The 26,028-nt window shown below is 42.9% G+C and overlaps 2 protein-coding genes and 1 long non-coding RNA gene across 5 annotated transcripts in view; 1 reads left to right on the top strand and 2 right to left on the bottom strand.

Moving 5' to 3' along the window:
* Window positions 1-4,284, bottom strand: part of LOC116516464 (small serum protein 5-like) — a 29,004-nt gene extending 24,720 nt beyond the window's left edge. Inside the window, exons 1-5 of one of the 3 annotated variants that reach the window (XR_004256353.1) lie at window positions 4,177-4,284; window positions 2,452-2,545; window positions 1,346-1,472; window positions 1,175-1,254; window positions 134-144 (exon numbers count right to left, since the gene is read on the bottom strand). The gene's annotated coding sequence lies outside the window, so the exon portion shown is untranslated. Of the gene's footprint in view, window positions 1-133; window positions 145-1,174; window positions 1,255-1,345; window positions 1,473-2,451; window positions 2,546-4,176 lie in introns of those variants that run through there. The other 2 variants (XR_004256352.1, XR_004256354.1) reach the window with 2 other exon arrangements.
* Window positions 151-20,876, top strand: LOC116516467. Its single transcript, XR_004256356.1, has 2 exons — window positions 151-472; window positions 20,042-20,876. It is a non-coding gene; the product is annotated as an uncharacterized LOC116516467 (long non-coding RNA).
* Window positions 19,513-24,652, bottom strand: LOC116516466 (small serum protein 4-like). Its single transcript, XM_032228956.1, has 5 exons — window positions 24,564-24,652; window positions 22,842-22,935; window positions 21,567-21,693; window positions 21,394-21,474; window positions 19,513-19,703 (listed from the first exon to the last, which is right to left on the bottom strand). The coding sequence occupies exons 1-4, from the start codon at window positions 24,564-24,566 to the stop codon at window positions 21,435-21,437; spliced, it is 264 nt and encodes an 87-aa protein (XP_032084847.1). The 5' UTR covers window positions 24,567-24,652; the 3' UTR covers window positions 19,513-19,703; window positions 21,394-21,434.
* Window positions 24,653-26,028: the final 1,376 nt, after the last annotated feature.

Raw genomic sequence — 26,028 nt, 5'->3', positions numbered from 1 at the left:
TTGATTCAAGCACACTTGCAGGAAGAGAGGAGAATCCAACAAGTTTAACAGCTCCATGATGGGGCATCAGTCAGATAAAACTCATATTCACATGTTTCTGGATTTACCACTGTTTGCATCCCAGACGATGGGGCACCAACATGTCTTTGGAAAAAATGGGATGGGGAGGAGGAAGAAGAAGAAGAGGGTATGATCAGTCAAAGTTGGCCTTCATTGGTAAGGACCTCTAAGATCATTTGTCACCTTAGAACCTGTAGAGAACTTTTGAGTCTTCCTGGGAGAAAGATTGATTCTACCAAGATCTGATTTGATTCTAAATACCCAGTTCTTGGACATCTTCATTGGCATAGAGAAATCTCAAAGTTTGGGACATATATTCCAACATATGATTTTGGATGATCCCGTGTTGATCGTGATATGGATAAGGAGCTTCTTGGAGATCTGCAAACATGGCCAGCAGGATGTACATAATGTATTCCCAGTCCTGATGGCCAGGAAAAGGAAGGGAAGCAAGGAGAAATCCTGCTCCTTGCCAGCCTCACTTTCTCTACTCCCTTCTGCACCCAACAATCCTGGGTCTCCACATAATATTGCTTGCTAGCATTGGAAAGATAATTACCTTTAAGTAAGTTGGGAAGCCTATGCATTTTGTCAGTAAGTAAGTAAGTAGTAAGTAAGTAAGTAAAAATATTAAGAAAGACAAACATCTAGCTCAACTTCTCCAAAGTTAATATAATTAGCCAGAAAGGAGTAGGTCACCTATAACCTAGATTAGCTATGGGGGGCTACCATGAAATATTTATTGAAATCATTTTTTAGTAACCCATCTAATAATGAAAAAGAATACCAGCCAGCAGTTAAGGCGCATCATAGCACAATTAATGTAAATGTGTGCATTAAAACCACACATTGTAAAAACCTGGCACCATAGTCAACACTATGACTCTAGAAAAAGTGCAGAGAAGAGACTAGACTGCCATCTATCAGAAATGGGTAGGGTGTCCTGCTTGGGCAGGGGGTTGGACTAGATGACCTATAAGGTCCCTTCCAACTCTCTTAATCTGTTAAACCCCTGTCCATGGACCAGCACTGGTTTGTGGCATGCCAGAAACTGTGTCGCAGAAAGAAGCAAGGGACCATCCATGGGACACAGGAAACATGTGAATCTACTCACCCTCTGGTTCACAGAAAATTTCTCTCTGGTCCCTGGTGTCCCTAAACGTTGGCAGGCAGTGCTATGGTACCTCTGGAGTCCTAGATATAAAGTTTTATATGTATCCATGAATCTTAGGAGAAACATGACAAAATTGAAATATCTGACGGTTGCTTGTAAGCTTTAACCCACCTGCAACAATGCAATCCATCTCTGCGGCACTCACAACTGGAGCCATCACGTGACTCCCAGGTGGACCCAACGAGATGCTTTATGTTATCATGGAAATCAGTACATGTGCTAGGCCACACCTCTTTCCCTAAGGGGGAGGAAGTCAAGTTGAATTTGCAACTGTACACAAATTGTCAAACCACCCTGAAAAACCATCTACTTAGAGTTGAAGGCTCCTTTCAGAAAACTGCTAATAGACAAAGTACAATATCAATTTACTAAGGGACAAATACATGTACTCCACAACGTACAACGATTTGCTTAGTGAGAATCAGTGGTGGGTTTCTGGATCCCGTTCCAACTGGTACGGTTGGAATAGGCCTGGCGGCATCCACAAGGACATGTGCAGCACGCACATGTGTCGTACTATCCAGCAATGCGTCCACAAGCGTCTGCGATGCTCCAGCTGTTCAGTATCGCGTCACGCAGGCTCTGTATGCACCGTGCTTTGTGTGGAAGAGCCGAAGACTTTAAAGGACAGGTAAGGAGCTCGGGTGGGCAGGCGGGTGGGCCCTCCGGAGCACCGTACCGGAATGGTACCCGGTGTTCCAGGTAGGCTTCGGTATGCCCGTACTGGGGTGTACCATCTGCAACCCGCCACTGGTGAGAATTCAAAGTTACAATGGCACTGAATGAAATGATTTATGAACTGTTTTTCACAATCATTATAGTCACGTGATCAAAAATTCTGATGCTTGGCAACTAATTCATAGGTTGGAGGGTCCCGGAGTCATGGGGTCACTTTTTACAACCTTCTAACAAGCATATTCAATGGGGAAGCCAGATTCACTTAACAACCATTTTATTCACTTAACAACTGAAGGGGTTCACTTAACAACTGTGGCAAGAAAGATAAAGTAGGACAAATTCTCTTAACAATTGTCTCACTTAGCAACAGAAATTTTGGACTTAATTGTTCTGTAAGCTGAGGACTACCTGTATATCTGTGTGTGTGTGTGTGTGTACTCTACCATTTGCTTCATATCCTGGATCAACATATAATCTATAATTTCTCCTGGCATGATTAGTCCTTTGCAATTTGTACAGGTGAATAAGAGTTGGGTTACCATCTATAATCTCTGGGAGAAAAAGACCCCCAATGCATTCTTGTTGACACGTAGCCAGCATGAGAGAGAAGAAGATCAGAATGAAGAAAGCTTTCTGGAAAGTAAGAAAAACAAGAAAAAGTAAGTCACCAGAGAACTTAATAATTGTTGGAGCAACTGACTGTTCAAAGTTTTACAAAGGTTTGATAATGTGATGTTGTCCATGACCAGAAGGAAAAGTCCTCTGGGTTAAGTTTACAATCTTGTGCAAGTCTGCAGTTCGATCTCTGTTGCACAAGAGGGTCAACCTGGAACATCTCCCTCCCTCTTTGTGCCAGCTGCAGACAAGCCTGAATATCTGCCTCCCTAGTAGTCCTCACCCTGGAATGTCTTCCCGTCTTTCTGCCCTCCGTTGATGTCTTGGGATTAACTACAGATGGAGGAAGATGTGCCTTACCTCCACCGCAGTTTGTGCCCCTTTTCATACCTCTTTCTACCCATGCTGTGACAATCCTAACTCCTTTATTCCAGAATTTATATGTGGCCCACACAATAATTATCTTGTGCATTTGTTTAATCTACAGTTAATTGCACTGAATAGCTAGAAAGCCAACGAGACGCAAGGAGTCTTGCCCACATAGTACACCAGGAAGTTTTTGGATGTTACTTCCACCCCAAACACTAGAAATGCAATTAATTGGTTTGGGGAATTGTTTCTTTTGTCGTTTCTCTCTTTAGGAGTTCTAAAGAAACTTCTGATAGCATTGTCCCAAAGGTGCTTTTTTCCAAGAGGCAACTGGACTTTTTTCTTTGAAGACATTTCAATTCTCATCCAAGAAGCTTCTTCAGCTCTGACTGGATGGGGGGAATGGAAGGATTTAATGATCAGCTGCCTGCAAAGAGTAAAATCCTTCCATTTCCCACCCACCAGCTCAAGAAACCTCTTGGGTGAGAATCAAAACGTCTTCAAAGAAAAACCAGAAAGTCCAGTTGCCTCTTGAAAAAGCACCTTTGGGACAACCATGACCTGGAGGATAGAGAATCTCCATAGGCATCTGATTTGATCTTCATATATTTTGTCTTTATTTATTTAGCAACAAAGAGGATTAAGGGACTGGAGGCTAAAACATATGAGGAACGGTTGCAGGAATTGGGTATGTCTAGTTTTATGAAAAGAAGGACTAGAGGAGACAGGATAGCAGTTTTCCAATATCTCAGGGGTTGCCCCAAAGAAGAGGGAGTCAAGCTATTCTCCAAGGCACCTGAGGGCAGGACAAGAAACAATGGGTGGAAACTAATCAAGGAGAGAAGCAACTTAGAACTGAGGAGAAATTTCCTGACAGTTAGAACAATTAATCAGTGGAACAGCTTGCCTCCAGAAGTTGTGAATGCCCCAACACTGGAAGTTTTTAAGAAGATGTTGGATAACAATTTGTCTGTAGTGGTATAGGGTTTCCTGTCTAGGCAGGGGGTTGGACTAGAAGACCTCCAAGGTCCCTTCCAACTGTTATTCTATTATTCTTCTGTTCTGTTCTCGTCTACTCAATTTACTCTACTCTAATCTATCTAATCGTAATAATGTAGAGGATCATTATCTTATTATTTTAACTACAGCTACAACTCTGGGTTCGGTTGCAAGAGATTGACTGTCCCAAAGTGGCCACCTCATTCTTCCAGCCCTTCTCTTCTCACATCCAAGTTAAAACGAGCTCTGTTTTGTGAATAAAGAAGAATCATTTCACATACCATCTTGGCTTTGGGGAGGATCTAGGAAAACCTTGTTAGGAAGGACGGACAAGGAGCAGGACTTCTCTCTGAGGTCGGAAAGGAATCTGCTCCTCCAATTTATACAAAAACCAAGACCGCCCCTTGGGCACATTAAAAAAAATGGGGGTGTAAGTTGTGCCAACAGATCCACTGCCAGAAGGAAATATTTGCTTCATAAAAAGTTGGTGTTTGTTTTGTCAATGTGATGAAAGGAAAGTATTTCATCAACTTCAAAGCAACCTGGTTAGAAAAAGACCTTTTCCCTTTGGGGTCTAATGGAAAAATACCTGGAGAAAAAAAAATGGAATTTTGTTACTATATATGGGACAGCAGAATTGTTACTGTATCAGTGGTGGGTTCTGGATGCCATTCCAACCTGTATGGTTGGACTGGGCCTGGTGTCCCACATGGACGCACGCATGTGCTGTACTTGCCTGCGATGCTTCTGCAAGCCTCCACGACGCTCCAGCTGCTTGGCGGAGTGCCACACAGGCGCGTATGCGCCATGCACGTGTGCGAAAGCGCCAAATGACAGGTAAGGAGCTTGGGCAGGCAGGTGGGCCCTCCGGAGCACCATACCAGAAAGGTACCCAGTGCTCCGGGCAGGCTCCGGGATGCCCATACCAGGGCGTACCACCTGCAACCCACCACTGTACTATGCACAAAATGGAAGGAAACTTCAATTCCTATCCTGGATGAATGATTGCAGAAGTTGATGGAGTTTACTGAAAGGACAAAAAAAATGACTACTTTGATTAAAGGAAAGACTATACCGTAGAACCTCTGGTCACGGAAGCTTCTGACCACGTCCAAATCAGTAGACTCTGTCCAAATCACTCCAAATCCACATACTTGCTTTTGATAGAAACATCCTATCAGAAACATCCTAGCAACCTCTGTATGTCACCAGGAATGCAGAGGGAGGGTGGAAAGGGGGGATCATCGGTTATTAAATATCAAGCCCAAGAGGATTTTGATTAATAAAATCGGATTTGGAGGAACTGAAAACAAAAAAAAAAGGAAGAAACTTGGAAAATTTGTCTATGGACTTAGAGCTTTTAGTTTTGACAAATTATTGACGCGATCGTCAATAATAGAGGGATTTAAAAGCCACCAACTGGAGAGAAGAATTAAAGTAACATTTTCAAACAAAGCCTAGCAGTTAAAACTTTACCTTGACCACAGAAGAGATATAGAAGAAAACAAAAAACTTTTGAAGTGGATTGGACTATTCTTGAACCTGATATTGAAAGGTAGAAACATCAAGAAGGAGGTCTTAATTAACGGTGGAAAAATTATAAATATATTAAAGTGTGTTAAATTTGAACATGGAGGATGGGATGTCTGGAATTACTTGAAATACTAAAAGATGCATGAGTAACATTAAAAGGTGATAAAGAACCAGAAAAATTGCTGAAGCACAAAGAGCAGGAGTTAGGAAAGGAACTGGCAAGGAACACAAACGAGAAATTAACCGTGTAGAGAAAGAAACCAAAAACCAGTTAGACAATACGATTGAGATTTACAGAGGCATTTGATGAAAGAAGTGTCCTTCTGGGTTCAGCTCCAAGGGGGAAGACGACACTGGAGACATGGAGGCTTGGAAAGATTGTTTATTGTTGGACAGGACCACATGGCTTGAGCTCCTGAACAGAAAAGGTGATCACATGCTTCAATGTTGGTGGACAAGAAGAGAAGAGCTGCGGAAGGGGCTTGCTATGCTTTTTATAACCTGTTCAGTCCCACCTCTCTGTTTCCTGTTCCTGTAAGAAATGTATTCTGATTGGTTGTCAGACTCCCATAGGGCCATGCAGGGGCAACTCTCTGGGCTGTTTTGAATCAGCAGCAACCAGTGGCTGTCTGTGTGAAGCCCATTTGAAGCCTGTTTATTAAAATCAGGGACATCCCAGGGGGAGGGTGAGTTGGGGGCTCAAGAGGAATGGCCGTGGCCAAAGGAACAAGGACCCTCGGATTTAAGGGAGCTGTGCTCTCTGAGCTTTGGCCAACAGGGTGCAGGCATAGGGCAGATTGGGGGAAGACAGGGGGGGGGGGGAGTTGAGTCTTTTGAGGGTCAGGGCTGGGGGGACCAAACCCAGGATTCTTGCATTGGGTTGGGTACTTGCTTCACAACACTTTATTCTTGTAACTGCTGTGATTGTGATTGCTAAGCGATGCGGCCATGTGACATGTTGGCTTACCCCCATCAGTCTCTTGATGACAGAAGTCTGATCCCAAATGCGGTCGTACGTTCCCAGCCTGTTTTCTTCCAGATGGACAAGGCCAAGTGGACGTTCTCCAAGGACAGCCGAAGCTGGGATAGCCATAATAGGGAGATGTCCATTTCTTTCTCCGCTTCTCAAAGATCTGATCCTCCCCAGCGAAGTCCAGCAGGCTGCCTCCTCCCCTCTTTCTGAGCTTCCCGCTTCAATCTCTCCCGAATGGGCCGCTGCTCGTCCGTGATGGTCGTGAGACCTCCAGGTCGAGGGGAGGCATTCTCCAGGGTCTGACCGTATCCCCTTTATACGGTGGCGATGAAGATGGACCTTTGGGCAGTGGGACTTTGGCTGGCGCTTTAATGTGGCCGAGGCGCCCAACATTCAGACCTAAGTCAGTGGGCTTTGACCCCAGACTGGTGGTTTTCCGCCAGCTGCAGCTGGCTTCTCCACTCCCTGCTGCGTGGAAGTCCAGAATCCCAGGACTTTGGGGCAGGTGGGATCGTGGCAGGGGGCACCTGCTTCCCCAGGGGCTTTGAGGGCTGAGTAGGCACAGGAATCAGCGACCGTTTTTGCCACGCTGCTGTGATGGTGGTTGAGGCAGAGGATGGGATGAAGGTTTGGAGAGAGGACGGGAAGGTAATTTTGACAGGGGGGCTGCTGGTGGTTGGCATTGGGGATGCAGCTGAGGGGCAGGTAGGAAGTGAAGGGACGGCTTGGGTGCAGTAGTCAGAGGTTGGGAAGATAGGTGAGATGATGGTTGAGGCAAAAGCTTGGCCTTTGGGACGACTGTCCGGAATAGGTGTAAGGCAAAACGGAATCGACTTCTGCTTGGCAGAGTTGAATGGTCGCTTGCCTAGGGGTGAAAGATTGTAGAGACTCCATCAGTTTGAAAGCCAGGTTGGTCTTTGGGATTGTCTTTGGGGCTCCCTCCGTTTCACTTTTGGGTAGCACTTTCTGCTCTTTGTGCCACACAGGCTAACGTTTTTCCTCGTCCTGTTTATCTTGGCTTTTAGGCTGATCTTCTCCAAGGTGAAGAGGCATGGCCTGTCATAGAGTCTTTGGAAGAATAGAATGGACATTGTTCAGCTGTCTGCTCTGGAAGGAGTTCAGGAAGCACCACCTTCGGGTCTCATGGATGCTCAGAAGTACAGAAGGCACCTTGGTCTGGGTGAGATCTGGAGCTTCCAAACCACAAGGGACGGTTTTGGATTTCGGGGCATCTGCTGCCCCCTTTGCAGAGGCATTTTTGCAAGGTTTGTTTCTCTGCTGCCCTTTTGCCCTGGTCTTAGATGGCTATTTGATGTGAGTTCTCCCTCCTCCTCTTTGGTTTTTCGCCGGTGGCTCTTCTTCAATCCAAGGGATTTTCCTTTTCCCTTTCCCCTTTGATGAGGTATGGAACTGACCATCTGGAAGGGAGAGAAGAAAAAAATACTGCTCACCGTCAGGAACTCATCAAGGAGCTCCTGCAGTACATGGAACTCATCCTTCAAGCCTGTCCCGTGATGGCTTTATGTTCCTCCAGGAAGGAGGAGAGGCATGGCCCTACTCCTGCCCAATCTGAACCCACCTCATCTGAAAGTAGAAAAAGAAAGAAAGAAAGAAAGAAAAAGAAAGAAAGAAAGAGACAGAAAGATAAAGAAAGGAAGAAAGGAAGAAAGAAAGAAAGAAAGAAAGAAAAAGAAAGAGAAGGAGGAAGGAAGGATGGATGGCTGGATGGATGAAGGAATGAGGAAGAAGGAGGAAGGAAGGAAGGAAGGAAGGAAGGAAGGAAGGAAGGAACTGACCATCTGGAAGGGAGAGAAGAAAAAATACTGCTCACTGTCAGGAAACTCATCAAGGAGCTCCTGCAGTACATGAAACTCATCCTTCAAGCCTGTCCTGTGAGGTCCTTTATGTTCCTCCAGGAAGGAGGAGAGGCATGGCCTACTCCTGCCCAATCTGAACCCACCTCTCTGAAAGTAGAAAGAAGAAAGAAAGAAGGAGAAAGAAAGAAAGAAAGAGGAAGGAAGGAAGGAAGGAAGGAAGGAAGGAGGAAGGAAGGAAGGAAGGAAGGAAGAAGAAGGGGGAAAAGAATCTGTTTTTTGAAGGATACCAATTAGGTTGCTCAGACAAAATGTGAGCTACTTTTAGGCTCCCATACTTCTCCTACCACCCTGTTTGCCCCTGCTCTGCTATGAGGAATGGGAATATTATTGTCTTCAATCTCTGCAGACCATTCTCCAACTAGCAACTTCATTCCTGGTTCACGGTAATGAAGAGGGAATCTACAATCTAGGGAATTTTTGGCAAAATTGGTTCACTGATGAACACAAGGCCAGTAAGGGTCTAGACCATCCCCCATTATTGATGAACAACAATCTAATTTCATTGAGTTGTCTTCTCTAAAGCCCACAGCAAGATTCACATATCTTGGAAGAGCATGATGAGACTCTGCACCTTCCAAAGAAACCCCTCTCGGTCGGGGACAGTCTTCCCATCTGCAATGCTTTGGAAACTCACCATTCAGCCCCAAACTTTTTGCTAGGATCTCGCTCTGCTGCTTCTTGCCCTTGAGAGGTCTGTGGGACCTCAGTCTTCAGACTGGCACCTGATGGGTGTCCTCCTGGAGCTTGGCCCACTGAAAGAAAAGATGTCAAGAGGTGATCTTCAAACAAGGATGCTCTATCATATTATCTCCCAGATATGGATTCCCTTCTGAAGTGTTCACCAGCCTTAAGTCCAGGATGTCATACAAAGGCTAACAGGGGTCAATACCTGCAGGGAATACCTGGTATTAGCACTCACCTTCCACCACTGGAAAGAGGTGAGGCGTGTCCTCCAAATCATAGTGTAACGATGAAGAAGAGCCAAAGGGAGCCCACAAACTGATGGATGCTCCTCTGGCTGATCAAGAGATCCCGGAAGATGGTAAGTCTGGGCCTTCTGTGGTTCCTCTTCAGGGGCTCTGACCTCTGAAAGAGCCAAGAGGAGAAACTGAGCAAGAGATGTGGATTCTGCACCATCATAGCTGACCCTAACTTGGTGGCCCAATCTGCCTGTGACTCCTACAGGTTTCCTTCGCAACTCTACAGAAATAGATGAAGAGGCAGAAAAGGATGGAGACAGCTCTTGATTGAGGCCTGGGCCTCCCAAGCAGCTGCTCCTGTTTCATAAATTATGAAGAACCATATATAAAAACATCTAGGTCTTCAAGAAACTACTCTAGTTCTAACTTTTCTTGAAGACCTCCAGGATTGGTGGCCCAGCCTTTGGACATCTGTGACTAGGTCTAAATGGTGGTGCTCTGGGAACAAGAGCCAAGGTTCCAGGGTTGCATAAGTAGCTCTCACCTTGCAAAGAGGCTGGTTGGCTGCTAGGATGCTTGAGTGGCCACCTCTGTCCAAGCTGAACGCCCACATCAGAGGCGGTCTGTGCCCAAGGCGTTGCCTCTGAATGACCTGAGAGCCGATGTTGGGGTAGGAGGGCCTGGGGATCTTCTGCACAGGGCCAGTGCCAGGAAGAGCTTGATATGGAGGTGGCAGAGGGGGGTAGAAAGGCTGGGGAAAGGTAGAGACGTGAGGATTGCAGGCTGTCAGGTTGGCCAACTGCAGTTGCTCCCCATGGATGGTTTGGAGGTGCGACACTCCTGGAGGGACAAAACTCTGCAGGCTGGCATTGCCTTGGATCAAGTGAGCAGGCAGGTGGGGAAAAGGAGGCTGGATCCAAAGGTTGTTTCCTAGAGCAGGTATGGCTATGAGTATTGGGCAACCTGGAGTCAGAAGGGCCAGGTTTTCTGGGGTCTCTGCGTTATGCGCCGGATCTGTAAAACACGCATCAAAAGAAGGACAGAAGTCAGAAACTGCATTTTCTGTTTCAATCTGAGAACATCAGGGTCCCATATTGGATATAGAACAGAACAGAACAGAATAGAATATGGATTGGAGTGGAATGGACTAGAATAGAATAGAATAGAAAATGGAATGGAATGGAATGGACTAGTATAGAATAGAATAGAATACGAAATGGAATAGAATAGAATAGAATAGAAAATGGAATGGAATAGAATAGAATATTGGAAGGAAGAATAGAATAGAATAGAATTACAGGGTTGGAAAGGACCTTGGAGGTCTTCTAGTCCAACCCCCTGCTTAGGCAGGAAACCCTACACCACTTGAGACAAATGGCTATCCAACATCTTTAAAGTTCCAGCCTTGGAGCATTCAAAACTTCTGGAGGCAAGTTGTTCCACTGATTAATTCTTCTAACTGTCAGGAAATTTCTCCTTAGTTCTAGTTGCTTCTCTCCTTCATTAGGTTTCCACCCATTGCTTCTTCTCCTACCCATGTGCTTTGGGGAATAGTTTGACTCCCTCTTCTTTGTGGCAGCCCCTGAGATATTGGAAGACTGCTATCATGTCTCTCCTAGTCCTTCGTTTCATCAAACTAGCCATGCCCAGTTCCTGCAACCTTCTTCATATGTTTAAGCCTCCAGCCCCCTAATCCTCTTTGTTAATCTTCTCTGCACCCTTTCTAGAGTCTCAAAATCTCTTTTACGTCGTGGTGACCATAACTGGATGCAGTATTCCAAGTGGGGCCTTACCAAGGCATTATAAAGTGGTGTTAACATTTCATGTGATCTTGATCTAGGTCTTCATAATGTCCAGGGAGGGGTTAAACACTGTTTCTCCCTCAGGCACAAAGTCATTCCCCCCCCCACATCTGACCAGGATGAAAAGGAAAGAAGAATTAGAGGGGAAGAAAGGAGCATTTTCTTTCTTTTACATCGTCCTTGGAAGTAGATATAGCGGCTGAGGACATCATGTAGTTTAGCCCTCAGTCCCATTCTGAGTGGTTTGAGATATGTAGCCCTGCCTACACCCTGCTGATTTTAGGGTCCTTCCAAAGAAACATACTTAGGGACTCAAAAAGGAGTCCACCCCCCGATGAGTAGATATCCTGTGAACCTTTAAAAGGACGCCAAACTGTCTTCTTGGCCCCAGAGAAATAACACAAGGCATTTCAAACCAGATGTTTGGTTTCCTGTTTTGTGATTCCTCTTTCTTTTCCACCTTCTGGTCCATGAGTCCCCCTGATAAACTTTTGATGTGATGAGGAAATGGGATTAAAAATCTGTTTCTATCAAAAGCTACATTGGAAATATTTATTAGAAGTGGATATGAAATTCCACTGAATATAGGGCAAAATGTATGGCCACAATCCCAGGAAAAGAAGTCAAGGACTTCCCAAAATTGGGTTGAGCGAGGACTCGCCCCATTGGTTTCTTCCAATTTGCTTCCTATCATGGTTTCCATTTCCTTCCCTTGGATAGCCCATCCCCAACCTTCTCCTTTTCCCCAGCTGTTCTCTATGCGTAATGCCAAATTTGACTCTCAGTGAACGAGGGATCCCTTCCCAGAGTGAGATGGCCCAATTCCTACCTGCCATCATGGGAAAAAGAGTATATGTTGAACGAGGGTAGAGATGGATGCTGCCTCTAACCTTCCAGCAGCCGGTAAAGAGTGGTCAGTAAAAGTGGAATCATTTAAAAGTGTTTATTCCCGTCCCTATGGTAACCCTGGACATTCTGAGATGCCAAGAGAACTTTCAGAGTAGAAGCTGATGATGAAATGTGATGTCACTGCAGGAGGCAAGGAGAACATCAGTGATGGCTCTCAAGAGTTATGCCTGGAGGAAAGAAAATGTCCAGTCCTCTCCTGACCACTCATCTTCCCTGGTAGCCAATCGTTACTTTCAGAGATGTGGACAATAGCTTTCATTTGGGCAGTAGATGATTCTTGATGCCTTAAGCTATCCTATGGGCTTAAGGGGTTGAATCCTCAGACCAAACCCCTTGATGGTTTGGTGATTGTAATGTTACTCTACATTTCAGGACCAAGAAAACATGGGTTGGTAAATGTTTAGTTTCTTTAAAAAAAAAATGTTTTTGTTAAATGTTTTTTTTTCATTTTTTAAGAACACAAATATTATCTTTGCAACATTTCCACATCATTAAACCTCCATTATACTCTTTTCATCCATATATCTATATCTGTATCTGTATCTGTATCTGTATCTATATCTATATCTAATCTATATCTGTACATCAGTACATCTGTACATCTATACATCTATACATCTATATCTATATATCTATATATCTCTATCTCTACATCTACATTTACATATCTATATCTATATATCTGTATCTGTATTTGTATCTGTATCTGTATCTGTATCCGTATCCGTATCCGTATCCGTATCTATATCTATATCTATATCTATCTATCTATTTACACATTTTTCATCTACTCATATAGTAATTTATACTTATATCTCTTCTGGATTCAAGTTTAAGCAGAGTGTAGGTCCCCTAAGCGGGCATTTTAGGAGTGCTGGACCAGTACTGGTTCTTAAAGCAACAAATGGAAAAAGAAGAATAGAATAGAATAGAATAGAATAGAATAGAATTTTGGAATGAAGCATAGAATAGAATTACAGGGTTGGAAAGGACCTTGGAGGTCTTCTAGTCCAACCCCCTGCTTAGGCAGGAAACCCTACACACTTGAGACAAATGATTATCCAACAATCTTAAAAACTTCCAGCCTTGGAGCATTCCAACTTCTGGAGGCAAGTTGTTCCACTGATTAATTGTTCTAACATTTTCTGATAGTGAGAACGATCAATCCATGGAACAGAAGTTCTGGGAGCTTCATCCCTGGAAGCTTTCAAGAAGGGATTGGACTGCCATCTGTCAGAAATGGTTGTAGGGTCTCCTGCTTGGGTGGAGGGTTAGACTAGAAGACTTCCAAGTTCCTTCCAACTCTGTTAATCTGATAAACTCTGTTAAAGGATGAGATATTCGGGTATCCTGGATTGTGTGCAGCTGGCACAAAGAGGGGAGGGAGATGTTCCAGCTTGACCCTCTTGTGCAACAGATACCGAACTGCACACTTGCACAAGATTGTAACTTAACCTAGAGGGCTTGTTCCAAAGTTCATGAACTTCATTGTATTATCAGAGGGGGAATTAGAAAGACTTTGAAGAGCCAGTTTCTGAAACAATGAGTAAGATCTCTCATGGCTTATTTTTTTCTTTTTCTTCCCTTTCTCAGAAAGTCTTCTTCAGCTGATCATCTTCTCTCTCGTGCTAGCTTCATGTCAAGGAGCATGCTTTAGATATCCCTTTGAAGTTGAGTTTAAAAATGGTAATCAAACTCTTTTTACGTTTGAACAAATCATCGCTGTACTGCTTGCGAAGGTTTAGTAATGGCAGGAAAAATGTTTTGGTCTTAATTTTCACCAATCCAGGTTTTCATTAAGGCGGGCCAGGAGAACACTCATTTGCCTCAGTGTATCAATGCTTGTGCATTTCTCTTGCTCGTTGAAAAGCTCATAAAAGGCAAGAAGGAATTGAAAGCACTAGAAGTGAGAATTCAGTGTCGATTTTTCATTTTGGCATTCTTCAGGATGTTCCTCTTTTGCTGGCATTATCATTCTGCCAAGGTGCAGCTTGCACAAGTGAGCCTAGGAAATGGTGCATCAATGTAGTTTTGTGCTAACTATAGATTGGTGGACTGATTTTCATTCAGCCACAAAAAGAACATTTTTTAACTTTTTGGCAAAGCTTTTTTGGTGTTATATATAGATTGAGCTTATCCGCTATTATAAATGGCCCAGGCTAGAATTGGGACAGGGGAAAAAGGAGTCCTTGACTTATGACTGTAATGGAATCTGCCCACATGGTTTGAAGTCATGATGGCCATAAAGTACATCATCATGTGAACCGACCAGATTTTATAGTCTAGGTTTTGTGTATGGGGTCATTGTTAAGCAAATCACTCCAGGTAGTCCTCAACTTACGAGCACAACGGAGCCCAGAATTTATGTGAGAAATTTGTTGAGTTTTGCCCTGTTTTACAACTTTTCTTGCTACAGTTGCTAAGTGAATCACTGCAGTTGTTAATTTCTTAACCAAGTTGTTAAGTGAATCTGGCTTAAGTGAAGATCACAAAAAGGGGGATCATATGACACCAGGACCAGAGGTAGGTTACTCCCGGTTCGGCCCGGTTTAGTAGCATTTGGGCCTGGGTCGCAGAACTGGCAGCGACCCAGGCTGACCACACCCCCAAACTGGTTCCCTGATCGCAACTCCCATTGCCAGCATGCTGTGTAGTAGTGCGCATGCATGCAGAGTTCACGTTAAATTGTTCTGCGCATGCACAAAGAACAATTTACATTGAACTGTGGACACGTGTGTGAAACGAACCAATAGTAGACCCAGCAGCAATCCACCTCTGACCAGGATACAGCAAAGGTCATACATAAGGTGACCAGATGTCCTGATTTCAGCGGGACAGTAACGCTTTATAACAATTTGTCCCGTGTCCCGGGGCGTTTTTAAAAAGTCCCGATTTTCTGGCTTCATGTTGAAAGCCCAGTGGATTTGCTTAAGAAATCCTAACCGGGGCAAGACAAAAGACACTCTGTCTAACTAGCCTCTCTCTCTGTCTCAGTACTTTCATTGAAGATATTAAAACTTTAAAGCAAGGAAAACGGACCCCCCCCCGCCCCTTTTACTCACTTTTATAAGAAAAAATGACCAGTACCATAGAGCTCCAGGAAATAGTTTGGCTAGAGTAGCAACTGTTCCTTCCTGGATTTCCCGGATGGGAGGGGCATGGAGGTTGGAGGTCGGCTCGTGTGGGAAAAAATGGTGGCTCCTCATTTTTCTTTGAAAAATATTTCCCTGGACTATTTAACCATTTTAATTTGCTCAGTTCTTTGTATTAACATCTACATCATTCTGGATTGACTTGGAGTGTCTGCCTGCTGATAAGTGTTTTTTTTTTCTTTTATTTTTAATGTATTTTAAAATAATATTTTATTTATTGTGCATAGGATTTATTAAAATAGTTTTATTCTGTGTGGATTTAAGTTAAGAACTCCCTGTTATTAAGCTTTCCTCAATTAATCTCTGAGTAGATTCCCACCAACTTCAAGATCCCAAGGGCACATCTTGGAAGCTACACCTTTGCTTAGTTTATAGATGATGCCTTTCCTTAAATATGAAAATAAATACATTTATTGTACAGTAATTACAAAAACAGGAGCAACTGTTATGAAAATTATTATTAAAAATAAAGAATAAAAATGGAGTTATTAAGTATATAATTGCAGCAACCACAATACAATACCTTGGTCCTTCTTTTCATTAAACTAGACATATCCAATTCCAAGGAATTAAAAGACGCTTGCTCCTGGGTGGAAAGCTATGGCAATCTAAACAGCATCCTAAAAATTTTCTTAATAAATAAATAAAAAATTTAAAAGAAGCAATGAATCAAGGAGAGAAGTAACCTAGAACTAAGGAGAAACTTCCTAACAGTGAGGACAACCACGCGAACAGCTTGCCACCAGAGGTTGCAGGTGCTCCATCACTAAGGTGACCAGATTTTCAGTAAAGAGGAACACCTTTGACTGGGGATGGGGGCTTGATTAAAAATTTTATACGGAGCAACAAAAATTTTCATACAACACAAAAATAGTATTGTAATATTTTTTTAAATTTCAACATAACTACAATTTACAAATATACATTGTAACTGTTGCCAAACATCAAAATTTTGATCACGTGACCATGAGGATGCTGCATGGTCGCTAAGTGTGAAAATGGTTGCTAAGTGTGAAAATGGTCATCAGTCACTTTTTTCAATGCCATTGTAACTTTGGTCACTATACCACCTTTCTTGCCACAGTTCTTAAGTGAATAACTGCAGCTGATAAGTAAGTAAAATAAGTGAATCTGCTTTCCCCGTTTGACCTTGTCAAAAGGTGATTATATGACCCAGGACACTGAAACCATCATAAATACGAATCTGTTGCCAAACATCAAAATTTTGATTGTGTGACCATGAGGATGCTGCAATGGTCGCTAAGTGTGAAAATGGTCGCTAAGTGTGAAAAATTGTCATCAGTCACTTTTTTCAATGCCATTGTAACTTTGGTCACAGTTACAAGTTATATTTGTAAATTGTAGTGATGTTGAAATAAAAAAAATATTACAATACTATTTTTGCATTGTATGAAAATTTTTGTTACTCCATATAAAATTTTAATCTAGCCCCCCTCCCCCACCCCCGGGGTCAAAGGTGTCCCTCTTTACCAATCTGAAAATCTGGTCACCTTAGTCATACATATGAACCAATTGTCAATGTAAATCACGTCACCCTCAGGATTCTGCAAGGGTTATAAGTGTGAAAAATGGACATCAGTCCCTGTTTTCCAGGGCTGTTGTAACTCCAAATGAACAGGAAATGAACTGTTGCAACTTGAGGACTTCCTGTTTTGGGGAGTACTTTAAACTGAGCTGAAGTAGGCCCTGATTGCCGGTGCAAATAGGGTGGCCTTGACTCCATGGGCTTTAAATGTTATCACCAACACCTTGAACTGCACTCAGCAGCAGACCAGGAGACAATGAGGTCCAGGGAGCAGGAGTGCAATGAGGACTTTCCCAGGAGCCCCAAAGAATGCTTTCACAGCACAAATACACAAATGTAACAAAGGCAACAGTAAAAATATTGGGTTTCTGTCTGGATGGACTGTTGTGACGAGCCGAAGGACAGAGAATGGAAGTAGTGATCTTCCTCCCATATTTGGGCATACCGGGGGTTGTAACTCTAAATAGATACCTTTCACCCCGGCACAGCTGATAAGGAGTCGAACTCTGTGGCTTAGTGGTTAACACATCTGCCTAAGATGCAAGACAGCACAGGTTCGATTCCCAGTAAGGGTATGGCTAGCTGATGAGAGCTAAATAGCTTGAAATAGATCTATACTAGTCTCCCTTTATTTATTTATCAGCATAAATACATAGATATAGATACACATACATACATACTTGTTACAATGATGCAAACCTATGTACGATACAAAATTGTATTGATTGGAAATTTTTGAATAAAAAGAAGCAGTGTTGGCATCATTTGTTTAAAAATCATATATTCATGTGTAAGATTCCTAGCAGTCCTCAGAGAGAAGGGCTCTTCTTTGTCCTTCCTCCCTACTTGGAGTTTCCTGGGTCTTCCACAAAGCCAGGATGGTAAGTAAAATGGTTTGTCCTTCACTTGCAACCAGAGCCGAATTTGCTCTGGATGGGAGAAGAGAAGGGCTGGAGAAATGAGCCCCCCCCCTCCCCCGGTGGGGACAGTCACTCTATGAGGTTGTAACTGTGGGGAACATAATCAGAGGCTCATTCTGTGCATTATTTGGATAAAATAAAGATAGAAATAACAGAAAGAGGTGACATCTAATGCCATCAGATAAAGTTTCTTTAGAACTTTAGAAGAGACAAAGGAGAAAAAATATACGTACACAAAACAAATTAATTACATTTTGTGATACGTGGGGTGAATGTAACACCCAAACATCCCTAAGGTACTATGTGGGCAAGAATTCTTGCATTTTGTTACTCTCTAGCTATTTAGTAAGGTTAACAGTAGACACACAAATGCAAAAACATATGTTTTTTTATGGGGGACATATCACCTCAGGATTAGAAAGTCAGGATTGTCCCTTCCCACCAAAGCATCACGAGTGGGAGAAGGCATGAAAAAGTGGCAGATACCACCAAGGTGAGGGTAAAGCACATCTCTGCCCATCTATGGTGGGCTCAATCCCAACGACACCCCACGTATCACAAAATGTAATTAATTTGTTTTGTGTACGTATATGGAGAGATTCAAGTATTCTGGAGGAAAAAATTCTAGGTTGACCCTGATGTGTAACAGAGTTCAAATGCAGACTTGCACAAGATTGTAAACTTAACCTAGAGGGCTTTTCCAAAGTTCATGAACAACATCATATTATGAAAGTGGACATTAGAACATTTATCAGAAAGATCTCCTACAGGAGATCCATTGGGAAAATATGAAGCTCCCCTGATAGATCTCTTGTAGGAGATACTTGAATATCTTTGATACTTTAATCTCTCTATCTCTCTTCATTTGTGTTGTCGGGATGGAGCCCACCATAGATGTGCAGAGATGTGCTTTACCCTCACCTTGGTAGCATTTACCACTTTTTCATGCCTTCTCCCACTTGTGATGCTTTGGGGGGAATTGAAGGGACTATCCTGACTTTGTAATCCTTAGATGATATCTCCCCCTCCCCACAAAATGTGTTTCTGCATTTGTGCAGGAAGGTGCAGAAAACTACTTGGATTATTTGCAGATTTTGGTCATTCTCTGGGAAGTTGGGGGAGGGGAGTCCATGTGGGCCATTGCAGCTATTAAGCTGTTTGAGTGCAAGTCCCTAGCACAACTGTTAGATGGCGTACACCCGGAACCTTCTCTTAGCTTTGGAGCACTGCAGTTATTTAATCCCGATCTCTAATCTTGTAAATTCCCCGTTGCATCTCCAATGCAAGTGAATTCATGGAGGCTAGAATGATGGGAGTGAAGACCAGAATATGCCAGGGCACATAAAATTCCTGACTGAGACTGAAATTCCTTCCTTAGATTTCCTGCTTAGTTCCAGAGAATGGACTTCCAAGAAGATCAAAGATTGAGATGTTTATTTGAGATGTTTATTTGAGATGTTTATTTGAGATGTTTATTTGAGATGTTTATTTGAGATGTTTATTTGAGATGTTTATTTGAGATGTTTATTTGAGATGTTTATTTGTGTGTGTGTGTATATATATATATACACGCAGGTTTTGGTGTATTTGGGTCTTTTTCCCATATAAGATTAAGAGTATCTTGGTGACATTTCGATGAGCTCCTGCATACATGTACCTGTGAAAATCTACAAAAACGTACACACACACAAACGCACACACACACACTTACACACAAACACACCCAGCTTCATTTCCATGTGAGTTCTCTGTTATGATTCTTCAATGTCAGAGGTGGTCCTTTTATGACCTATGGACCTTCATGGCTGGCTGAGGAATTCTAGAAGTTGAAGTCCACAAGCCATAAAGAGGTCATAGCTCTCCACCTCTGCTCTATATGAAGAGATGAGATACCAACGATGGTCATCAGTCCTATAGAATTCGTGTTCCAATGTTTCTGTTTCTAGCATGGTTGTTATTTAATAAAACAAAAAGAGAAGGAAAAATATTGAGATGAAGGGTTTATTCAGGTTCATTTAAATGGAAAAGGTTGATTCAAGCAAACTTGCATGAAGAGAGGAGAATCCAACAAGTTTAACAGCTCCATGATGGGGCATCAGTCAGATAGAACTCATTTTCACATGTTTCTGGATTTACCAGTGTTTTGCATCCCAGACGATGGTAGGCACCAACATGTCTTTGGAAAAATGGGATGGGGAGGAGGAAGAAGAAGAAGAGGGTATGGTCAGTCAAAGTTGGCCTTCATTGGTAAGGACCTCTAAGATCATTTGTCACCTTAGAACCTGTAGAGAACTTTTGAGTCTTCCTGGGAGAAAGATTGATTCAACCAAGATCTGATTTGATTCTAAACACCCAGTTCTTGGACATCTTCATTGGCATAGAGAAATCTCAAAGTTTGGGACATATATTCCAACATATGATTTTGGATGATCCCGTGTTTGATCGTGATATGGATAAGGAGCTTCTTGGAGATCTGCAAACATGGCCCGCAGGATCTACATAATGACAGCCCAGGTATTCCCCAGTCCTGATGGCCAGGAAAAGGAAGGGAAGCAAGGAGAAATCCTGCTCCTTGCCAGCCTCACTTTCTCTACTCCCTTCTGCACCCAACAATCCTGGGTCTCCACATAATATTGCTTGCTCAGCATTGGAAAGATAATTACCTTTAAGTAAGTTGGGAAGCCTATGCATTTTGTCAGTAAGTAAGTAAGTAAGTAAGTAAGTAAGTAAATATTTAAGAAAGACAAACATCTAGCTCAACTTCTCCAAAGTTAATATAATTAGCCAGAAAGGAGTAGGTCACCTAGTAACCTAGATTAGCTATGGGGGGCAATCATGAAATATTTATTGAAATCATTTTTTAGCAACCCATCTAATAATGAAAAAGAATGGATACCAGCCAGCAGTTAAGGCCGCATCATAGCACAATTAATGTAAATGTGTGCATTAAAACCACACATTGTAAAAACCTGGCACCATAGTCAACACTAAAAACCCATCACAAGCATGCTCATCAATCTTACCCTATCCCTTTGTTATTCCGAAATCATAAAGAGGCTGGGCAAACATCTGGTGGAAGGGTGTTTACCTCCCCACCTCCCCCTTATAGGGACCTATGGGGCTGCTGGTTGATTTGCTACAAATCCAATACAGTCAGAAAGGCAATTACAATTTCCCATTCCTATCACTATAAGGTTTGTCCTAATATTGCCGCTTATTTCTGCTCAGTTGGCCTCACCCATCCTCTTCTTTGAGCAGCACTCTAGGTCGGGGGTTCCCAACCAGATGGATCTTGACAGACTTGAAAACTGGAACATTGAATTTCATTGAACATTGAATGAAATTCAATATAGAGAAAAGTAAAGTCCTACACTTAGGTAAAAAAAACCCAAAAGTACATATATAAACTGGGTGAAACCAGGCTTAATAGCAGTGACTGTGAGAGGGATCTGGGAGCCTTAGTGGATAATCAGCTAAAGATGAGCCAGCAGTGTGCATCGGCAGCCAAAAAAAAACCCAATGCAATCCTAAATTGCATTAATAGAGGGATACAAGCAAGTGAGGTACTAATACCACTCTATAAAGCCCTAGTAAGATCCCACCTCTGCGTCCACATTATAAAAAGATCTCGAGACTCTAGAAAAAGTGCAGAGAAGAGACTAGACTGCCATCTATCAGAAATGGTGTAGGGTGTCCTGCTTGGGCAGGGGGTTGGACTAGATGACCTATAAGGTCCCTTCCAACTCTGTTAATCTGTTAAACCCCTGTCCATGGACCAGCACTGGTCTGTGGCATGCCAGAAACTGTGCTGCAGAAAGAAGCAAGGGACCATCCATGGGACACAGGAAACATATGGATCTACTCACCCTCTGGTTCACAGAAAATTTCTCTCCGGTCCCTGGTGTCCCTAAACGTTGGCAGGCAGTGCTATAGGTACCTTTGGAGTCCTAGATATAAAGTTTTATATGTATCCATGAATCTTAGGAGAACACATGAGAAAATTGAAATATCTGACGGTTGCTTGTAAGCTTCAACCCACCTGCAACAATGCAATCCATCTCTGCGGCACTCACAACTGGAGCCATCATGTGACTCCCAGGTGGACCCAATGAGATGCTTTATGTTATCATGGAAATCAGTACATGCGCTAGGCCACACCTCTTTCCCTAAGGGGGAGGAAGTCAAGTTGAACTTGCAACTGTACACAAATTGTCAAACCACCTTGAAAAACCATCTACTTAGAGTTGAAGGCTCCTTTCAGAAAACTGCTAATAGACAAAGTACAATATCAATTTACTAAGGGACAAATACAGGTACTCCACAACGTACAACACTTTGCTTAGTGGGAATCAGTGGTGGGTTCTGGATCCCGTTCCAACTGGTACGGTTGGAACAGGCCCGGCGGCATCCACAAGGACATGTGCAGCACGCACATGAGTCGTACTATCCAGCAATGTGTCCACAAGCCTCTGTGATGCTCCAGCTGTTCAGCATCACGTCGCGCAGGCTCTGTATACACCGTGCATTTGTGCGGAAGAGCCGAAGACTTTAAAGGACAGGTAAGGCACTCGGTGGGCGGGCAGGTGGGCCCTCCGGAGCACCGTACTGGAACGGTACCCGGTGATCCAGGTAGGCTTCGGTATGCCCGTACTGGGGTGTACCACCTGCAACCCACCACTGGTGAGAATTCAAAGTTACAATGGCACTGAATGAAATGATTTATGAACTGTTTTTCACAATCATTATAGTCACGTGATCAAAAATTCTGATGCTTGGCAACTGATTCATAGGTTGGAGGGTCCCGGGGTCATGGGGTCACTTTTTACAACCTTCTAACAAGCATATTCAATGGGGAAGCCAGATTCATTTAACAACCATGTTATTCACTTAACAACTGAAGGGATTCACTTAACAACTGTGGCAAGAAAGATAAAGTGGGACAAAATTCTCTTAACAACTGTCTCAGCAACAGAAATTTTGGACTTAATTGTTCTGTAGCTGAGGACTACCTCTGTGTGTCTGTGTGTGTGTTTGTGTGTGTGTGTGTGTGTGTGTGTGTGTGTGTGTGTGTGTACTCTACCATTTGCTTCATATCATTTTGTTTTGTTTTGTTTCATTTCATCATTTCATTTCATTCATTTATGAGCTTTGAAAGTACCACATATGATCAAATGACTTCTGCATTAATACCGAAGGTTTCTGGGCCCAGTTAGGAGACTTTTGACAGAAAACCTGGATCAACATATAATCTATAATTTCTCCTGGCATGATTAGTCCTTTGCAATTTGTTCAGGTGAATAAGGAGTTGGGTTACCATCTATAATCTCTGGGAGAAAAAGACTCCCAATGCATACTTGTTGATACGTAGCCAGCATGAGAGAGAAGAAGATCAGAATGAAGAAAGCTTTCTGGAAAGTAAGAAAAACAAGAAAAAGTAAGTCACCAGAGAACTTAATAATTGTTGGAGCAACTGACTGTTCAAAGTTTTACAAAGGTTTGATAATGTGATGTTGTCCATGACCAGAAGGAAAAGTCCTCTGGGTTAAGTTTACAATCTTGTGCAAGTCTGCAGTTCGATCTCTGTTGCACAAGAGGGTCAACCTGGAACATCTCCCCCCACTCTTTGTGCCAGCTGCAGACAAGCCTGAATATCTGCCTCCCTAATAGTCCTCACCCTGGAATGTCTTCCTGTCCTTCTGCCCTCCGTTGATGTCATTGGGATTGACTACAGATGGAGGAAGATGTGCCTTACCTCCACCGCAGTTTGTGCCCCTTTTCATACCTTTTTCTACCCATGCTGTGACAATCCTAACTCCTTTATTCCAGAATTTATATGTAGCCCACACAATAATTAACTTGTGCATTTGTTTAATCTACAGTTAATTGCACTGAATAGCTACAAAGCCAACGAGACGCAAGGAGTCTTGCCCACATAGTACACCAGGAAATTTTTGGATGTTACTTCCACCCCACACACTAGAAAATGCAATTAATTGGTTTGGGGAATTGTTTCTTTTGTCGTTTCTCTCTTTAGGAGTTCTAAAGAAACTTCTGATAGCATTGTCCCAAAAGTGCTTTTTTCCAAGAGGCAACTGGACGTCTTTGTTTCTCTTTGAAGACATTTCAATTCTCATCCAAGAAGCTTCTTCAGCTCTGACTGGATGGTGGGGAATGGAAGGATTTAATGACCAGCTGCCTGCAAAGAGTACAAATCCTTCCATTTCCCACCCACCAGCTCAAGAAACCTCTTGGGTGAGAATCAAAACGTCTTCAAAGAAAAAGAAGAAAGTCCAGTTGCCTCTTGAAAAAGCACCTTTGGGACAACCATGACCTGGAGGATAGAGAATCTCCATAGGCATCTGATTTGATCTTCATATATTTTTGTCTTTATTTATTTAGCAACAAAGAGGATTAAGGGACTGGAGGCTAAAACATATGAGGAATGGTTGCAGGAATTGGGTATGTCTAGTTTTATGAAAAGAAGGACTAGAGGAGACAGGATAGCAGTTTTCCAATATCTCAGGGGTTGCCCCAAAGAAGAGGGAGTCAAGCTATTCTCCAAGGCACCTGAGGGCAGGACAAGAAACAATGGGTGGAAACTAATCAAGGAGAGAAGCAACTTTGAACTGAGGAGAAATTTCCTGACAGTTAGAACAATTAATCAGTGGAACAACTTGCCTCCAGAAGTTGTGAATGCCCCAACACTGGAAGTTTTTAAGAAGATGTTGGATAACAATTTGTCTGTAGTGGTATAGGGTTTCCTGTCTAGGCAGGGGGTTGGACTAGAAGACCTCCAAGGTCCCTTCCAACTCTGTTATTGTATCTATTCTTCTGTTCTGTTCTCGTCTACTCAACTTATTCTACTCTAATCTATCTAATCTAATCTTATTATTTTAACTACAGCTACAACTCTGGGTTCGGTTGCAAGAGATTGACTGTCCCAAAGTGGCCACCTCATTCTTCCAGCCCTTCTCTTCTCACATCCAAGTTAAATCGAGCTCTGGTTTGAGAATAAATAAGAAATCATTTCACATACCATCTTGGCTTTGGGGAGGATCTAGGAAAACCTTGTTAGGAAGGACGGACAAGGAGCAGGACTTCTCTCTGAGGTCGGAAAGGAATCTGCTCCTCCAATTTATACAAAAACCAAGACCGCCCCTTGGGCACATTAAAAAAAATGGGGGTATAAGTTGTGCCAACAGATCCACTGCCAGAAGGAAAATATTTGCTTCATAAAAAGTTGGTGTTTGTTTTGTCAATGTGATGAAAGGAAAGTATTCATCAACTTCAAAGCAACCTGGTTAGAAAAAGACCTTTTCCCTTTGGGGTCTAATGGAAAAATACCTGGAGAAAAAAAAAATGGAATTTTGTTACTATATATGGGACAGCAGAATTGTTACTGTATCAGTGGTGGGTTCTGGATGCCATTCCAACCTGTACGGTTGGACTGGGCCTGGTGTCACCCACATGGACGCACGCATGTGTTGTACTTGCCTGCGATGCTTCTGCAAGCCTCCATGACGCTCCAGCTGCTTGGCGGAGTGCCACGTAGGTGCCATATGTGCCACGCACGTGCGCGGAAAGTGCCAAATGACAATGAAGGAGCTTGGGCAGGCAGGTGGGCCCTCCGGAGCACCATACCAGAAAGGTACCCGGTGCTCCGGGCAGGCTCCGGGATGCCCATACCAGGGCGTACCGCCTGCAACCCACCACTGTACTGTATGCACAAAAATGGAAGGAAACTTCAATTCCTATCCTGGTCTTTATTTTTTTTTTATTTTTATTATTTTGTAACTTCTAATCTATTTGGTTTCAATATACTCCAGACTTTGCTTGATAAAGAACGATGCCGGGAAGGGGACCTGGGAAGTCGGAAGGGGGTCAGGGAGGGGGGTTCAGGGGGTGGGTGGGGGGGAGGGTGGAAGTATAGACTCAATTTTCAGAACAGTGAATGCACTTGGATACTGTTGTTGTTGTTTTTTTTTCTTTTCTTCTTTCTTTTCCTTTTATTTTTCTTTTGTTTTAGTACAAAACAAATAGACCAATGAATACTAGAAATACACCGAAGCGAGGTGTAGAGGGAAAGAAGAGGGGGGAATTAAGAGGGAGTGAGAAGGGAATGTAGGAGGGTGAGATGGTGGGAAGGGGAGAAAGGAATGGCTGAGGGGGAGGGGAAGTAGAAGAGGGGATTGTTGGAAGGGAGAAATGAAAGTTGGAGGGGTAGAAGGAAGGGTGTATGTAGGATAGAAGTGTTATGAGTTGTTTATTGCTTCTTTTTTTTTAACTGCACAGTATTAAGTGATTGTATAAAGGAAAATGAAAATGTATAAAAGAATCTTTGATTATAATAAAAAAAAAAAAAAAAAAAGAAGGACAGAAGTCAGAAACTGCATTTTCTGTTTCAATCTGAGAACATCCAGGGTCCCATATTGGATATAGAACAGAACAGAACAGAATAGAATATGGATTGGAATGGAATGGATGGAATGGAATGGAATGGA

This window comes from Thamnophis elegans, chromosome 13 (assembly GCF_009769535.1).
Source record: "Thamnophis elegans isolate rThaEle1 chromosome 13, rThaEle1.pri, whole genome shotgun sequence".
Taxonomy (NCBI): Eukaryota; Metazoa; Chordata; class Lepidosauria; order Squamata; family Colubridae; genus Thamnophis; species Thamnophis elegans.
This window is presented reverse-complemented; position numbering and strand designations above follow the sequence as displayed.